This window comes from Motacilla alba, chromosome 9 (assembly GCF_015832195.1).
Source record: "Motacilla alba alba isolate MOTALB_02 chromosome 9, Motacilla_alba_V1.0_pri, whole genome shotgun sequence".
In the NCBI taxonomy this organism is placed as follows: Eukaryota; Metazoa; Chordata; class Aves; order Passeriformes; family Motacillidae; genus Motacilla; species Motacilla alba.
Window position 1 is genome coordinate 10,851,057 of NC_052024.1, and position 14,422 is coordinate 10,865,478.

Sequence of the window (14,422 nt, forward strand, 5' to 3'; positions counted from 1 at the left end):
TGAAAAAATAGTAAACAGAAAGTTTTATCAATTACAAATAAAATATTCCTCCCTACCATTTTTTCTTTTTTTTCCAAATAGCATCATGGTGCAAATACTAATGTAAACTCAATTGCTTCAAATATTATTACTATTATTATATCATTATATTATTATATTTAGGAGGAAGGAGATGTGACAAAACATTCAACAGATTTCGGTATTCAACTGAAAGCAGAAATATCATCAAACTAACTATATATACTATCACAAAGCAACTGCAAAGGCTTTAAACATGACCAAATTCTAAATAAATGCCAAGTCTTAATAACACCCATCATTTGGGGACAAAAAAGATTACACTGATTTATGTCCTGGGGCACAAGAGCAGTGAGTACAGTGATAAGCTGAACACAATGAGACCCATCAGCCTTGAGTCACGGTAATCTCACTGCATGGATGGAAAAGGTCAGCACAGATGGATCAAACTGGAACGATTTGTATAATAATACTCAATTCTTATATAATGTTTCTCAGCAGTACTTTCAAGGCACAAAGGAGGTCAGTGTCATTATTCCTATTTACCTATGGAAAACCAAGCACATGGGAAAGAAACCCACTTAAAACTCTCATAGGGAGGCTTTAACTGCAATACACAGAGAGCCATCCCAAACTGAGCCTCCTAAGCACTGAAGCAAATTCAGAATAAGAATCTGACAGTGGATATATGTATGTGTTTCTCTCAGAACAAAAGCACTTTGCTTCTACAAAAATTATTTTTCCATTCTTCAGTCGCCACTATTGTTGCTTCTCAGGGAGAGAAATCAGTGTTGCTATAATTTCATGTCTTAAAAAACCATCATTGCTACATAACTATTATTCTTCCTGGCATTTGTGCAATAATTTTACTGGCGCACAAAAAGAAAAAATCAATTTAAATGATCTTCGGCTTCAAGCAGTCACAGATAGTTTTTCATGTTTCCGTACATGTATGCTCACGTGCACACACAAAACAGCTCCCCAAACTCAGTTTAAATCATTATGTGCCACCCTAAATAGCCTAATTTCACATGAACAACATGCACTCCTATACAAATACGAAGCTAAAGAGATTGTAGTGATTTTTTCCCTGTATAACTAAATCTGTTAGGTCTGCAGCTTAGTTGCAAAAATAGTCAGAAACAATGTCAACTGGAGAATCTATAGAATCTGTCACAGCCAGTTTGAAGGAGACCATGGCTGATGGGGAGCATAGCCCAACCAGCTGGGGTTACACACAAAGCATACATCAACAAAAAAACCCATTGAATTTTCAAACAAAACACCAGGGAAGTGGTGGTAATTTGGATTTCATATTCAGAGCTCTAAACAAATGTCCACTTTTAAAAAGTGTCTCAACGAACAGCCATTTTTAATAATACAGCCTACAGCTTGACAATGATGGCAAAAACCCCAGCTCAGAGCTGTGAGATATCAGCAGCCCATTAGGATATTTTGGAATAACATAGGTGATGTATCCTCGGGGTCCTCTCTTACACTAATACAGATCAGCAAATTTACTCATCTCCAAGATCAGTATGATAAAAGCATATAGAAAAAATGGAATTATCATCGCATTATTAGTACACAAGTATTTTCTTGGTATATTTCTTCATTTGTGCATTGCACAAAATTACTGGGCTACAAACCTAACTTTAAAAAGTCCATAGAGATGAAATCAAAGAGATCTGTAGAAAAGAAAAAAATAAAATGGGGCAGACAGTTTTTCAATGTACTTCAGGCTTACACTGAGCAGTACAATTTCAGTCTTTTACTGTTCAATTTGAGACAAATCTACAGGAGTTAACAGCTCTATGGATCTGAAAGTACCAGGCACAGGCCTATGGATTACTGCTTCTGATGTCTTGGTCATTTTAGCAGATCTCTTCAAGCATACAATGAAGTTACTTCTCTTACAGCAGCCCTGTGCACCGATTTTTAAAACACCAGCCCTGTCAGGACTCAGCAAAAGATAGGTACTGTGTAATAGAAAGATGCATTGATTGAAACAAAGTTCATTGTGAAGCTGTCTTAGAAGTGAAGATTCCCACCCAAAGCAAGCTCTCTCCCATTATGATGTGATTCATGGCTCCTCCCTCTTGGAGCCTGTTGCAAGATTGGCGCTCTGTGGCTGGGCTCCCTTTTCCCTCCACAGCAGCAAACAAAGAACAACACGTAAACTCACAGGAACTGGGAATACAGCAACAAAGAAGACTTAACTAAGGACAGCAAGATTGCTCAAAACCTCAGTGTGAGTGTACATCACCCACTGTAAGGTAAGAATCCTGTGCCTATGGGACAGCAGCAGATGAGCCGGGTCCCGGTACCCCAGGGCAGCCTCTCCTTCCCCCACGCACGGTGTGCCCTGGCACCCAGCCAGGCAAATCACAAACACACACCACAGTTATCTTCTTGGAAAGAAAAGAAAAATGCGCCTTTGTTCAAGCAAAAATTTCTAGCCCTTGAAATCTGCTGGTTTCAAGAAGGTGTTCATTAGAGCAAATGGCCTCTCTCCTTTGTTTTTGAACATACCATAAATCCATCACACCTCAGTTTTAGGGTGTTATGAAGGCACATTATAAATAGGCCCAGATATGTAGCAATAAATTGCCTTTATTTTAATTATAGCAAATGATTTAATTTAAATAATGTATATTGTTAAAAAGCAACAAAAACCCCCAAACAAATAAAAACCCCACCACCACCAAAAACCCAAAACTAAACAAAAACCCAAAGAAACCAAACTGCCTTTACTAGAAAGCTCACAAAACCCTGTTAAGAGACAGTGGATCTGAATGCCTGTTTGGAGTTTTTCCCCCGTCCATAATGTCCAGAGTTCAACCGTGGACATGCCAAAAGAAGTAAAGGATATCTTAAACTGAAAAATAAGAGACAGCTTAGATACTGGCTGTATCTGTACAAGTTTCCCCAGCTTTTATGGAATATTTGATGTTCTAAGAAGAGTAATCCATTGTGAACAAGATGTATTATGTCAATAGAAATGGCAATAATTTCTAACTATACCCCAAGGTTAAAAAAAATCATTAGATCATAACATTTTAAAAAATGCACAAAAATGGAGGTAATAGTGCATCCATCATCCCAGAAGCAAAATCTGATAAAGAGTGGGATACAGGTCACTGGGATATTCCTAACAGTAATAACCCCTCCTTTATAAAGTTATTCAGTTATTTTCTGGACAAATCAATTGCTTGTTTCAGAAATTATTTGAAAATGTTGCACTTAGTCTTTTTCCCTAGCATCACAGCACAATAATCACAAAACAATGAAGCACAGTGTGCAATAAATAATTCTCAAAGGCCTCCACCAGTTTGTCATGTTCTGCAAAGTTTAGAAAACTAGGAAGATACTGTGGCTCCAGCCATTTTCTGTTTAGCTGTCTCAATTTTTCAGTCTCTTAGGTTTGATGGCATCAGCCAAAAATCAACCTTCCTGCTACTACATGCACTGGATTGTTGCAGTGGATAACAGCAAACCAGTATTTACTGAGAGAGGTTGATTGAAATGCATCCTGAACTGCAAATCCTTGAGTTTTCTAATATAGATAAGGGGTTTATTTTACTGGAGTACCACAGCTGTTATGACTGATCATAAATTGGTTTTGAGTCAAAAGTGATTAATCCAGAAGTGCTAAGATAAAACAGGACAGGACAAAACATAATTATTATTGTAAATTGCACAGAACATTCAGAAGTATGACATCATGCTTAGCCTTCTCTGTCATTTTGACTACAACAGAATCAGGGAACTTTAAGGGTGGGGTAGAAATCAGGAAATTCAGCATATTATTCATCATCAAGGAATGAAAAAAAGGGCTTATGTTAGTCTCTTATTATTATTATTATTACACCTTCTTTTCCCCTCTGAAATCCTGAAGACCTTCCCATCTTTGCTACTGACACATGTTGGTATTAAACAACTACTGGTGGCGATGCATGAAATATATTTTGACCATTTAAGTTCTGAGTATCCCAAATGTGAATAAATCATACGTTGCAGTGAAATAAGTCTTAATGTATGTATCAAAGAGAATTCTCTTACCTTTTGTCGGACTCTGGTTCTGATCTATAAATCCTTTCAAGTCTCCATTTGTGGAAGTCACACCAACCTGAACAAAACATTTTTGAATATGATAAACATTTCTATGTTTTCTAATATGCAACTAACAATATTATGAAAGCAACTTTCTGCATTATGAAACATCATAATCCTATGGACAGTAGAGTCTAACAAGTGCATGAGACTCAAGGCAAGGTATCCAGAACATTTGGAAAGTCTACTTTTAACCAAGTTGTTACCCAAAAAACCACCCTGAATATTCTGGCTGTGCACTACATATGACCCAAGCAGCCCATTCTGGCTATTACATTGTAAGGCACCATCCCCTCCAAGTTGGTTCTGATCTATAAATCCTTTCAAGTCTCCATTTGTGGAAGTCACACCAACCTGAACAAAACATTTTTGAATATGATAAACACTTCTATGTTTTCTAATATGCAACTAACAATATTATGAAAGCAACTTTCTGCATTATGAAACATCATAATCCTATGGACAGTAGAGTCTAACAAGTGCATGAGACTCAAGGCAAGGTATCCAGAACATTTGGAAAGTCTACTTTTAACCAAGTTGTTACCCAAAAAACCACCCTGAATATTCTGGCTGTGCACTACATATGACCCAAGCAGCCCATTCTGGCTATTACATTGTAAGGCACCATCCCCTCCAAGTCAAAGGGAGCAGCTGCCACCAATAACACAGCAGAAATCTGCCCATGTCTAACTGCCTCAGTACTAAGCTGCACAGTCTACAGGTATGAGATGTGACTATTGATGCATTCTAAATACATTTCATAGTCTTCAGAGATACACTGATTTACTGAGGGTAAGTTACTGGAGACATGGAAAACTTAAATCTTCTACAGAATAGTGCAACTCAGACTTTAGCATGCACACAAAGCATAGGAAGGTGTAGTTTGTACAGAAAAATACCAGATCATCCTGGATGAGGAAGGGAAGAGATGGGAAGTCCCTCATATCCCAACCTCTTTTTAAAGTATTATAAAATTTGAGTACTTTGGTAAATCACTGGGACAAAGGGTTCCACTATCCAAGTTAAAAGAAGGGAATCATATGATGAAGGATCAAACATTTTGCTTTGTTTTACAGACGTATGCAGCAATAATGGAACCTATGCTAGGGCCACATGAAGAATTTTAATATACTCCAGTCAGAGCATCACTTAATTTTAGGTAAATTAAACTTAACTAAAATAAACTACACAAGACAATAGAATATCTCCTGTAAGCATTCAGTCTCTCAATTCCGATTAGAGACTTTGTATTCAGCAGATAATTTTTGTAGTGGAAAATCTGCACACAGCATTGTGACAGACTCTTGAAAATACTTCTACTAAGATTTTATCCCCATCAGGAGACAGGTAAGAAGATCAACTGTTCCTGCACTACTCTGATTGTAACACACTGCCCAGACGAGCTCAGGTCTGTGCTCCTAGAAACAAGTCCTTCGAGATGCTCAGTACAGTCCTCGTTTATCTCAGGCATTGTCACTATGGGCCTGTCCCTTTCCTGTCCTTGCTGGCACACCCAGCTCGATGCTCCTACACTCGCAGGCGCTCGGGCTGGGTGTCCCCAGAGGCTGTGTCCAAAGAGGCTGTCCCACTGTCCCTCCCACTGCAGGGCTGTCTCCCAGCAGGTGGCACCGGTGCAGCAGCGATGCAGCAGGGCCGGGAGGCCAGAGCAGGGCAAAGGGAGGGAGACATCCAAACAAACCTCAGCGTCTCCTCAGCACGGTCTGGCAGCAGATCCAGGAAAAGAGCAGCACTCCAGGATCTCTTGTGCATGGGCACAAGAACACTCGTGTGGTAAGAGGTCACTGTGGCTCCTCACACGGAGGATGTGCTCCTGAGATGTTTAACCAGAGGTTGGCACGGCTGGGAACTGCACAGGGTAAAGCCCTGCAAGGCCCAGCCAAGGGGAAGAGGCTGCACTGCTGGCTCACACTCTGCTGCCTGCACACCAACAGTGCCAGCTTCTCCCAGGACCCCTGCCTGCCTCTGCAGCAACCAGAACACAAATGGGAGAAATTTTAAATTCAGGGAAAGAACAGGGGTCCACAGGGATAAATATCATGTTAGATTACGGGCCTCAACTCATTCCAAGAGAAGGGATTACAAGGAACATCTTCAAAGACAGCACTGAAATTTGTTCACAATTGAACATTCAGCTCTAGATCTACAACTGTACATTTCCCAATTAATTGAGATCAGTGTTTAATCAAACACTGAAGGTGACATACACATACAGTGTCAGAATGAAAATTTTAACTCATACATTTAATTCTCTGAAAGATTTAGAAGGAAATGCAACAAAGTTCTTGAGAGGGTTTTTTTGTGTGTATGTTGTACTTCAGTGATCCAAATGACACAAAATTACAGAACTTCAGTTTGCACAGAAATATGTTGTTTTCATTACAATGATCCTAGTAGCACATTTATAAAAAGCAGCACTTTTCTCAATTTTATAATCCTTGTATCTAAGTTTAGAAGAGCTTGAAAACAAACTTGAATTTCATGAGAACTGAAGTGAGAAATGTGGCAGATCTAAAGGGATTTGTTTCTCCTGCAGAAGAATGATCCTAACTAAGTGCTCAGAAGAAGCAATGTGTGATACAACATGACAATACTGCTGCACAGCAAGACCTTTATAGGATTCCATCTCAGTGTTCAAGAGGCCCCAGGCCACGTTGTTATCTGAGACAGACCACATACTGCTTTTGGGAATCTTGTACTGTAACAACTCCTAAGCTGAAACCAGTACACAATCCAATGCTTAACTGGTATAATTTGTTACTTTTTGTACTGCTCCTGTGATAGTTCTACTTTAAAACACTGGTCCAGAGTGTCTGGATTACTGGGCATGGCAGGAGCTGGACTCCTGCTTCTGTTCATCTGCAGCATGAAATCCAGCCACGATGGAAGATGAAGAAAGGACTTGGCAGGCCTTTGCATACTACTAAATATCTGAGAGGTTTGTTTGCCTTTCCCGTTAGGTGACTAAGTTTCCAAACAGGGTGAGGGGAAAGGAAGTCTTGGACGGGGCCAACTGCCACGAGCAGCTCTTGTAGCCTGCCTTGTGGCTCAGCCCTCTACTGCTCGGCTGGGCAAGTCTCTGTGACCACCCTCAGCAGTTAAACTTTCTTCCATGCTGACCTGTGAAAGGAGAACATCACAGCCATTTAACTGACCTTATCTATGGCAAGACAGCCACCCTCTGAGAAGCACTGACAAATTACTTCACAATCAAAACCTAACAGTTTTATTCAAAAAACTTGCTGAAGTTATATCACTCATTTGTTTGAGTAAACTAAACTAAAATTTACCATGAGCATTTGCTCTTTTTTTCCTCCATTTGTTAATACTCTTTTGGTGTCTTTTCACCTGAAGGACCAATGAGAAAGGAGATACAAAACAGGCAAGAAAAAACCACACTTTCTCATATAAGTAAAGGATGAAATAAGCCAGTTGGACAGGGTGATTTGAATTACATCTGGGTACAATGTATATGGTAAGCAAATAAACATCTTATTTCCAAGAGAACCTGTAACTTTTACTCAATATTTTATTATTCATAGCTTCTTTGGTTGCATTAGTTTTCTAAGGAAGGTCAAATTACCCACAAACAATACTCCACAAACAGATACCAGAAAGGGTCCTGTGTTTAAGGAAAACGAGCAGTGAGGCAAACTTGGATAATTTTCCCACCAGACACTCAGAGTTAGGAAGGAAAAACAGCGTCAGGGAAGGTTTTTCACCTTGCACACACATTTTCAATCTGCATGAACATTCTGGCACATGCTTGAAGCACAAGCTGCCTTGGACAGGAGGTTGTCCAACACAGCTTCTTGCAAGGTGGAAGGAAAGCCATTCCAGCCACAGCTCACTGCACGGGGCTGTGACGCAGCAGGAGCACACGCATGCCCAGCTGAGGAGCAGTGATTGCAGAATGCAGAGGTGGCAGCTTCCTGCTGTGCACATTTGACAGAAGATACGTGCCCTTCACGAGTTTCCTGGAAGATGCTCAAATTCCAGTACTTCAAAATTTCCTTTCCTTGATGTTTCAACATAAAGGAAAATGATGGAAGTACTCTCACAAGGAAGCTCTCTCCCTCAACTCACTCTGCAGATCACTAAACCATTTCTGACACTATAACAAATACTAACCTCACATTTGAAACAGGTTTCGAGCTGCAGAAACCCCCAGGCATATACAGAATCTAAACCCTGCAACTCTGCAAATTCAGAAGCATTATGGCCTTCTAACAGCACCAGGAAACACCAGGGCTGACACTATTCTGAGTAACCAAGGTTGGGAAAACCCTAAGAAGTGCTACCAATGACACAAAGCATATGACCACCACGTGAACAGGTAAACATGAAAACTGAGTCCTACATTCATCTGCACCACAATAGCTGATTTTTTTTAAACATAAACCCATAAATATTAGGTATCTGACTAGGTTTGTATGATTTGGACACGCAAAATTTCAAAGCATGCATACCAATATTTTTTTTCTCTAAAGTAACCATAGCATTGTGCTGAAGTAAACAGAATTATATTTCTATATTCAGAACAAGAATAGGTTACCCAGAGTGAAAATCACGTCTGTCCTCAGAGATTTTCAAAACCCAAAGCTCTGATGGAGCCGTGAACAAAGCACCAAGCAACTGGGCTCCAGTGTGAAAGAGCTTTACACAAAACCCCAGAGTAGATGGCCTCCTGAAATCCCTTCCAGCCCGTGCCACTCTATGACTATTACACAGCACTCCATGGATTTTATTTGGATTGGTATTTATCCTTTGACTGCATCAAACAAAAGGTCAAAGCTACAAATGACCTGGATTTGTGCAGCTGTCCCACATACATCAGTAGAATTACTTATTTGTACTAGAGATGAATATGACCTATGAAACAATAAGCAAAGGGCTTTGAATATACACATATACACTTTATGTCTTGGAAAGCCTGAATCAAAAAGTGAGATATAAGACACCTCAAAGCCTAGAACTACACACCAAATGAAGCTATTAATAAAGCCAACAGAAATTTCCAACACTTGAGAATTAATTTAACCAAACTATATCACTGGCACCAATCTAACCCAATACACACAAAAGCTTTTGCAGTTACTGAACAGAGCACAACCCCAGGCTACCTGCACTTTCATTGTGGGGCACTTCTTTGGGGGTGCTGGTTCCTAAACCCACTCAGATTTAACTAGAATGCAGGATGCCAACAGGCAAATTGCCCAGGGCCCAAAGTCATACTCAATTTACTGATCACCAGGATTAACCAGAACTGTTCTCTATACAAGCTGTGTACCTCAGGAAGCACAGCTAATTAGGCAGAAAATTAAGGTCAGGATGTTAAGACATTTCATAAGCTTCCTCAGAACTCAGGATAGAGGAGTCAAATATAGAGCCTTGAGACACCACTACACGCTGGGTAACGAGCAAGCAAAGGAACAAGAAGGCCTCCAGTCTTCTAGAAACCAGGAGTGCATGCAGTCTTTCTATTTTTTTCTTGACATCTGAGACTCAGACTCAGTAGAAGGATTTTACAGAGGTGCAAAGGTGAGAAGATTCAACAAAATGTGCAGCTTTCACCTAAGTTTGAAGAAATGTTAGAGAAATCACAAACTCACAGAATATTTTAAGTTGGAAGGGACCTAAATGGATCAATATGAAAACAGTATAAAACATTGCCTCAGTTATCAATCTGACCCACAGGTGAATAAAGTCCACATGCTTAAAGAGTTTCTAACAGTATAAATTTATCCAAATACTGCCGAAGATGATAGGGTACATATTTGTGGTATACAAAAATCTGATAAGATTTCTGAATTTGAAGGTCTTTGTGATTGATTTCTTATATTTGTCCACACAGTTCTGAAAGTCAGCAGTGACTGGCAGAATGCCAATATGAAAAGTAATACATGTTGAAGAGTTATACTTACATTTTTTGCCGTCATGTCAGACAGTATTGCTTTATATTTCATAAAGCCATAAGATATGCCTTTTCATCTTCACAGAATCTTTAAGATGAACATCCTGTAAGACAAATAATGAAATTCCTTAGTTGAAACCCAAGCTTCTGAGAAAATAATCACCACAACAGTCAGGTTCTGCAGAGATACTAAAAATGGTCGTTGCTTTGAACAGACAGATATTAAATATTATATATAAAGGCCAAACTTACATAAAGGCCTGACTACATTAATGTGCTAGGAAACCATGTTATATCATTAATAAAGTCTTATAATTAAAACCATGCAATTTTTGCATTTAATGCAGATTGGCTTTAAAAATGGAAGTGAATTACTTCTCTTCACTGTCTCTTCAGCCAGCAATGGAGAAGACTTTTAATGAAATGTATATATACAGAAAGCATTCAGAATTTTTAGGAAACATGCAAGAAAAAAAACAATTCAGCTCTAATTCATCTTTTAAATATGTTCATGCTTTTTTTATTAAACCTGTGTAGTTAGAATTATAATATTAGAATTCCAGGAAAAGATAAAAATTTTGGTACACCAAAAAATAGTTTAAGGTGATTTTTTTTTTTAAATGAGAGCTTCCAGAAGCCTTACAGAAAACAGAAGAAAAGTTAAAAATCAGTGCTGTCAGCACAAACCATTTTAAAGATGGAATTAACTTGACAAAGTGTTTAGGTACCTTGAAAAGTACTTTATAAGTACTACTTGCAGTTTAAAAATGGACTACAAAAGACATTTGAATTGCATTTGGATGAATGAGAGAGAGAGAACTGTTCACACTTAGAAGTGTGGAATCAATTGAGTAAAATTAGGAAGATACCTAAACTACTTATCAAAGAGTCATGACCATTCACAGCAGAACTCACTAGCTACTAAAGTAAGATGCAATTCATGCCATTTCCTCTGTATTTTGCCCTATGTGAAGTTTGAGAATGGCCAGTGTCTTCACCTCCCTCCAGGAGTGCCAGGGGTTGTTTCAGTAGTGTGGGCAACTAATGAGGAACTCTACCATCACATCCCATCACCGCTTGAGTAGTAGAATAACCCAGGAGAATTTTAAATTCTAGGCTGTTTCTACACATTTCTTAGTTTATTCAGACATCATATCAATTAAACTGTTAGTGGAAAACCATTTCATTCAACTTAGAGGTGTCCTCCACTTCCCGCTGACTGAGTTGCACTTATCTTCCTTGGTGCCTCCCTTTATCACAGCCATAATTAAGCAGTTACTCCCACATGTGAACATCACACAGCTCTACTAAGACATTCTCCTGTGAAAACGTGTACATTTTAGTTTCACCACAAAACATCCAAGAAAATAATACAAATTTTTCTCTGGCTTCAGAGGAGACACTACAAAGAGGTATCTATTCCCACCCTGAGGAAAGGAGCCACTGGATCTGGTAGTAATCCTGAAACCTGAAGCCATAAAGCTACAGAGGTCATGGCAAGGAGCAAATACTGAATTCTTGCAATGCATCTGAAAATTGTGATCTTCGGTGCCTGTTCTTTTTTGACATTTCTGACCCTTGCAGGCGAACTCTCCAAATCCATCATCTGGAACTCTAGCCAAAATTCACGTTGCAGTCTGACCTCCCTCTCTTTCTTTAAGAGGCTTTGCAAGTAATTTACTCAAATAAAATGTAGTTAAGAACATAATTGCTGAGCAGTTTTAACTTATTTGCAGATAAGCAAACTAGGTTCATCTTTGACAAGTTATTTGCTGTCAAGCTTAATGATCCAGAAGGTATTGTCCATAAACTATTACAGTCCTTTGCCACAATGCTCTTCAGCCAGTAAGAACAGTTGGGATTCTTCCAGCTTTATGAACACATTTTGTCAAGCCCGAGAAGCCAGACTTTGTGACCCCACCATCTGCCATGACCTCTTGTCAGGTTCAGACAAAAGAACTGACACAGATGGCCTCAAAATGGAGATTTTCTTCATTCCCAGTTGCTGCATGTGCTTGCACACAGACAGAAAAACATAAAACTCCACCTTTTTTCTTCTTTAGCTCGTTTCTACTGAAATGAAGCTGCATAAAGACAGAGCCCAGAGCACATGAGACACAAAGATTGCTTTTTTTGGAACTACATTTGTCCCTTCATAAGCTAAGTCTTGGGTTCATAATCCACTCCCATAAAATTGCCTTTTGGTCATATATTGTAAGGTACAAGGAGCCAACCAAACTGTCTGACTTGGTAAACTCTGAGTTGTAGCTTCTTTTAGAACATATTTTCTAATCACTTATGCCACTGATATTAAAAAGCCAGTTTGAGCATTAAATTTACAGAAGCCCAGGTAATCAAGCTCTAGTTACAGCAAAACAGGACAGGAGTTTTATCTGTACCTATTCTAACTACAAGTTAAAAGCTAAATCTATTCCAATGTTTTGGTGATTCTGAAGCTGAATCCCAGTGCAACAAACAGTGCAAAACAGAAAACAGTTATCTGCCGAATAACATTGCATTGCTTATGTTTATTTTCTATCTGTTGTCCAGTCTTATTTTTAAATTACCCCATAAGACAACATAACAGTCTGCTCTCTGCTTTACCAAACTTACCCTGGTCTCTCCTCTAAAATTTTATCAGTACAAGCCACACCCTCACCCAGACCAGCACCACACAAAGATCCTCCTCCTCAGTGCCAGAGGCCAGCTCCCAACAGAACGTGCCATTTATGTAATGTCACATCAGTACTAAACATCTACAAATGAAGACAACTATTGGACAATCACCTAAATTGTTACAATGAAAAGTCTTTACAGAACACATGAAAGATAAAAAGAGAGATATTCTAGTATACTAGAATGATTTTTATCACCACTAAGGAGAGCTTTTTCTCATTTACCTGATAAACAGTATTGCAAAGTGAAAATTATTCCAGGTAACTGGCTCAGCTAAGGAAAGTGTGATGAGTTTCAAGAAAAAGAAACCTGTGTAACACCAGCCTTACCACAAGAAAGCAATCTATACCTCTCCATAGTACTAACTTTCAACTATTACAAGACTGATTTCAGAAGACAGCAGTAACAAAAAGACTCCTTATTAATCAGTACAGGCTCAGTTTTAAACCACGAATTTATGCAAAGCATCTACATGGCTTAGACCACCTGTTATACATATGCTGCTTCAGTGTGTCTCAAGTTTTCAGATCAGTAAAATTTCAGAATTATTAAGTACTTATCAGAAATCCACCTGCTCCCAGGAAGCGTTTCTCCAGCTTGTTCCTAAAGCATGTTTCAATATCTAACTCCTTTCTGAAAAAAAAAATATTAAAAAAAAACAAGACAGGAATGCCATATAACATCCAGCTTGTCACTCAATGAAGCTCTTCAAAAAAGCCAACCAATGTATTCATTCAACAAGTCACATATACAGGATGGGAAAAAAGTCACCACCTTCAGCTGTCACACAGTAATTTTTATTTTGAAAATAATGTTAGAAAGTAGCTCTAAGGAAGCCTTTGAAAGGAACTCCCACCATGACATGTATGATGAAGGTCTGGCAGGTATCATGACTTATTTTTCCAGCCTTTACTGTGAGCAACTGTATACCTTCAAAAAATCCTAGTGGATAACAAACAAGGTGATTAGAGAGACTGAACAAAGCAAGTCTAAGTGACTTGACCACTGAATGATATTACAAATTTTTAACAAAATAAAATAATTTGTATTCAGTTTAAAAGTGTCATTGTTTAATCACCTTTACTCGAGTTAAAAGGCTGCAGCCTGCAAATCCAAAGCACAGAATTTCTCCCAACTATACTACATGAAAAGGAAATGAGGATTACTGCTTTAAACCTAGATCCAAATGAAAGATAAAACTACCTGAACCCAAATTGAAAGTGAAGATCTCATCATGTAGTTAAGATTGAGCAAAATGCCAATGCATCGTCGGAAAAAATTAACTGACACCTCCTGGCAACAGCAGTCATTATGACTCAAGTTTACACAGCACAAAGAACTGGGAAAAACAGAGGAGGCATTCCTGCAAGTTCAATGAGTATTAACTGTAGCACTTCAGCTCCACGAGGGAGAACCATCGACCTGTGTGGTTTGCTAAAAGCAAATGTTCCCCTCAAGGACTTAATGTTGCAAATACCGAGGCAACAAATGAATTGGATCTATTCAGGACTCTCAGAGAGGAGCCCAAACGCTACATCCCGATCACTCCCACCATTTGTCATGTTTACTCACTGTTGTACCTATTATTTACCACCAATGTACATAGTATATGAATGTACATGTATACATGACTAGAAAAAGCACTGTTTGATGGAAGATCCTGAATATCCTGAATCCCAGTGA

The 14,422-nt window shown here is 38.9% G+C and overlaps 1 protein-coding gene across 3 annotated transcripts in view; it reads right to left on the bottom strand.

The window, feature by feature from the left end:
- The window catches only part of TFDP2 (transcription factor Dp-2), a 49,575-nt gene that overhangs the window by 28,009 nt on the left and 7,144 nt on the right, over positions 1-14,422 (bottom strand). For all 3 annotated transcript variants that reach the window (XM_038145337.1, XM_038145336.1, XM_038145335.1), the window contains exons 2-3: positions 10,074-10,167; positions 4,081-4,147 (exon numbers count right to left, since the gene is read on the bottom strand). In XM_038145337.1, the coding sequence (XP_038001265.1) occupies positions 4,081-4,147; positions 10,074-10,115 (109 nt within the window). In that variant the 5' untranslated portion in view covers positions 10,116-10,167. The remainder of the gene's footprint in view (positions 1-4,080; positions 4,148-10,073; positions 10,168-14,422) is intronic.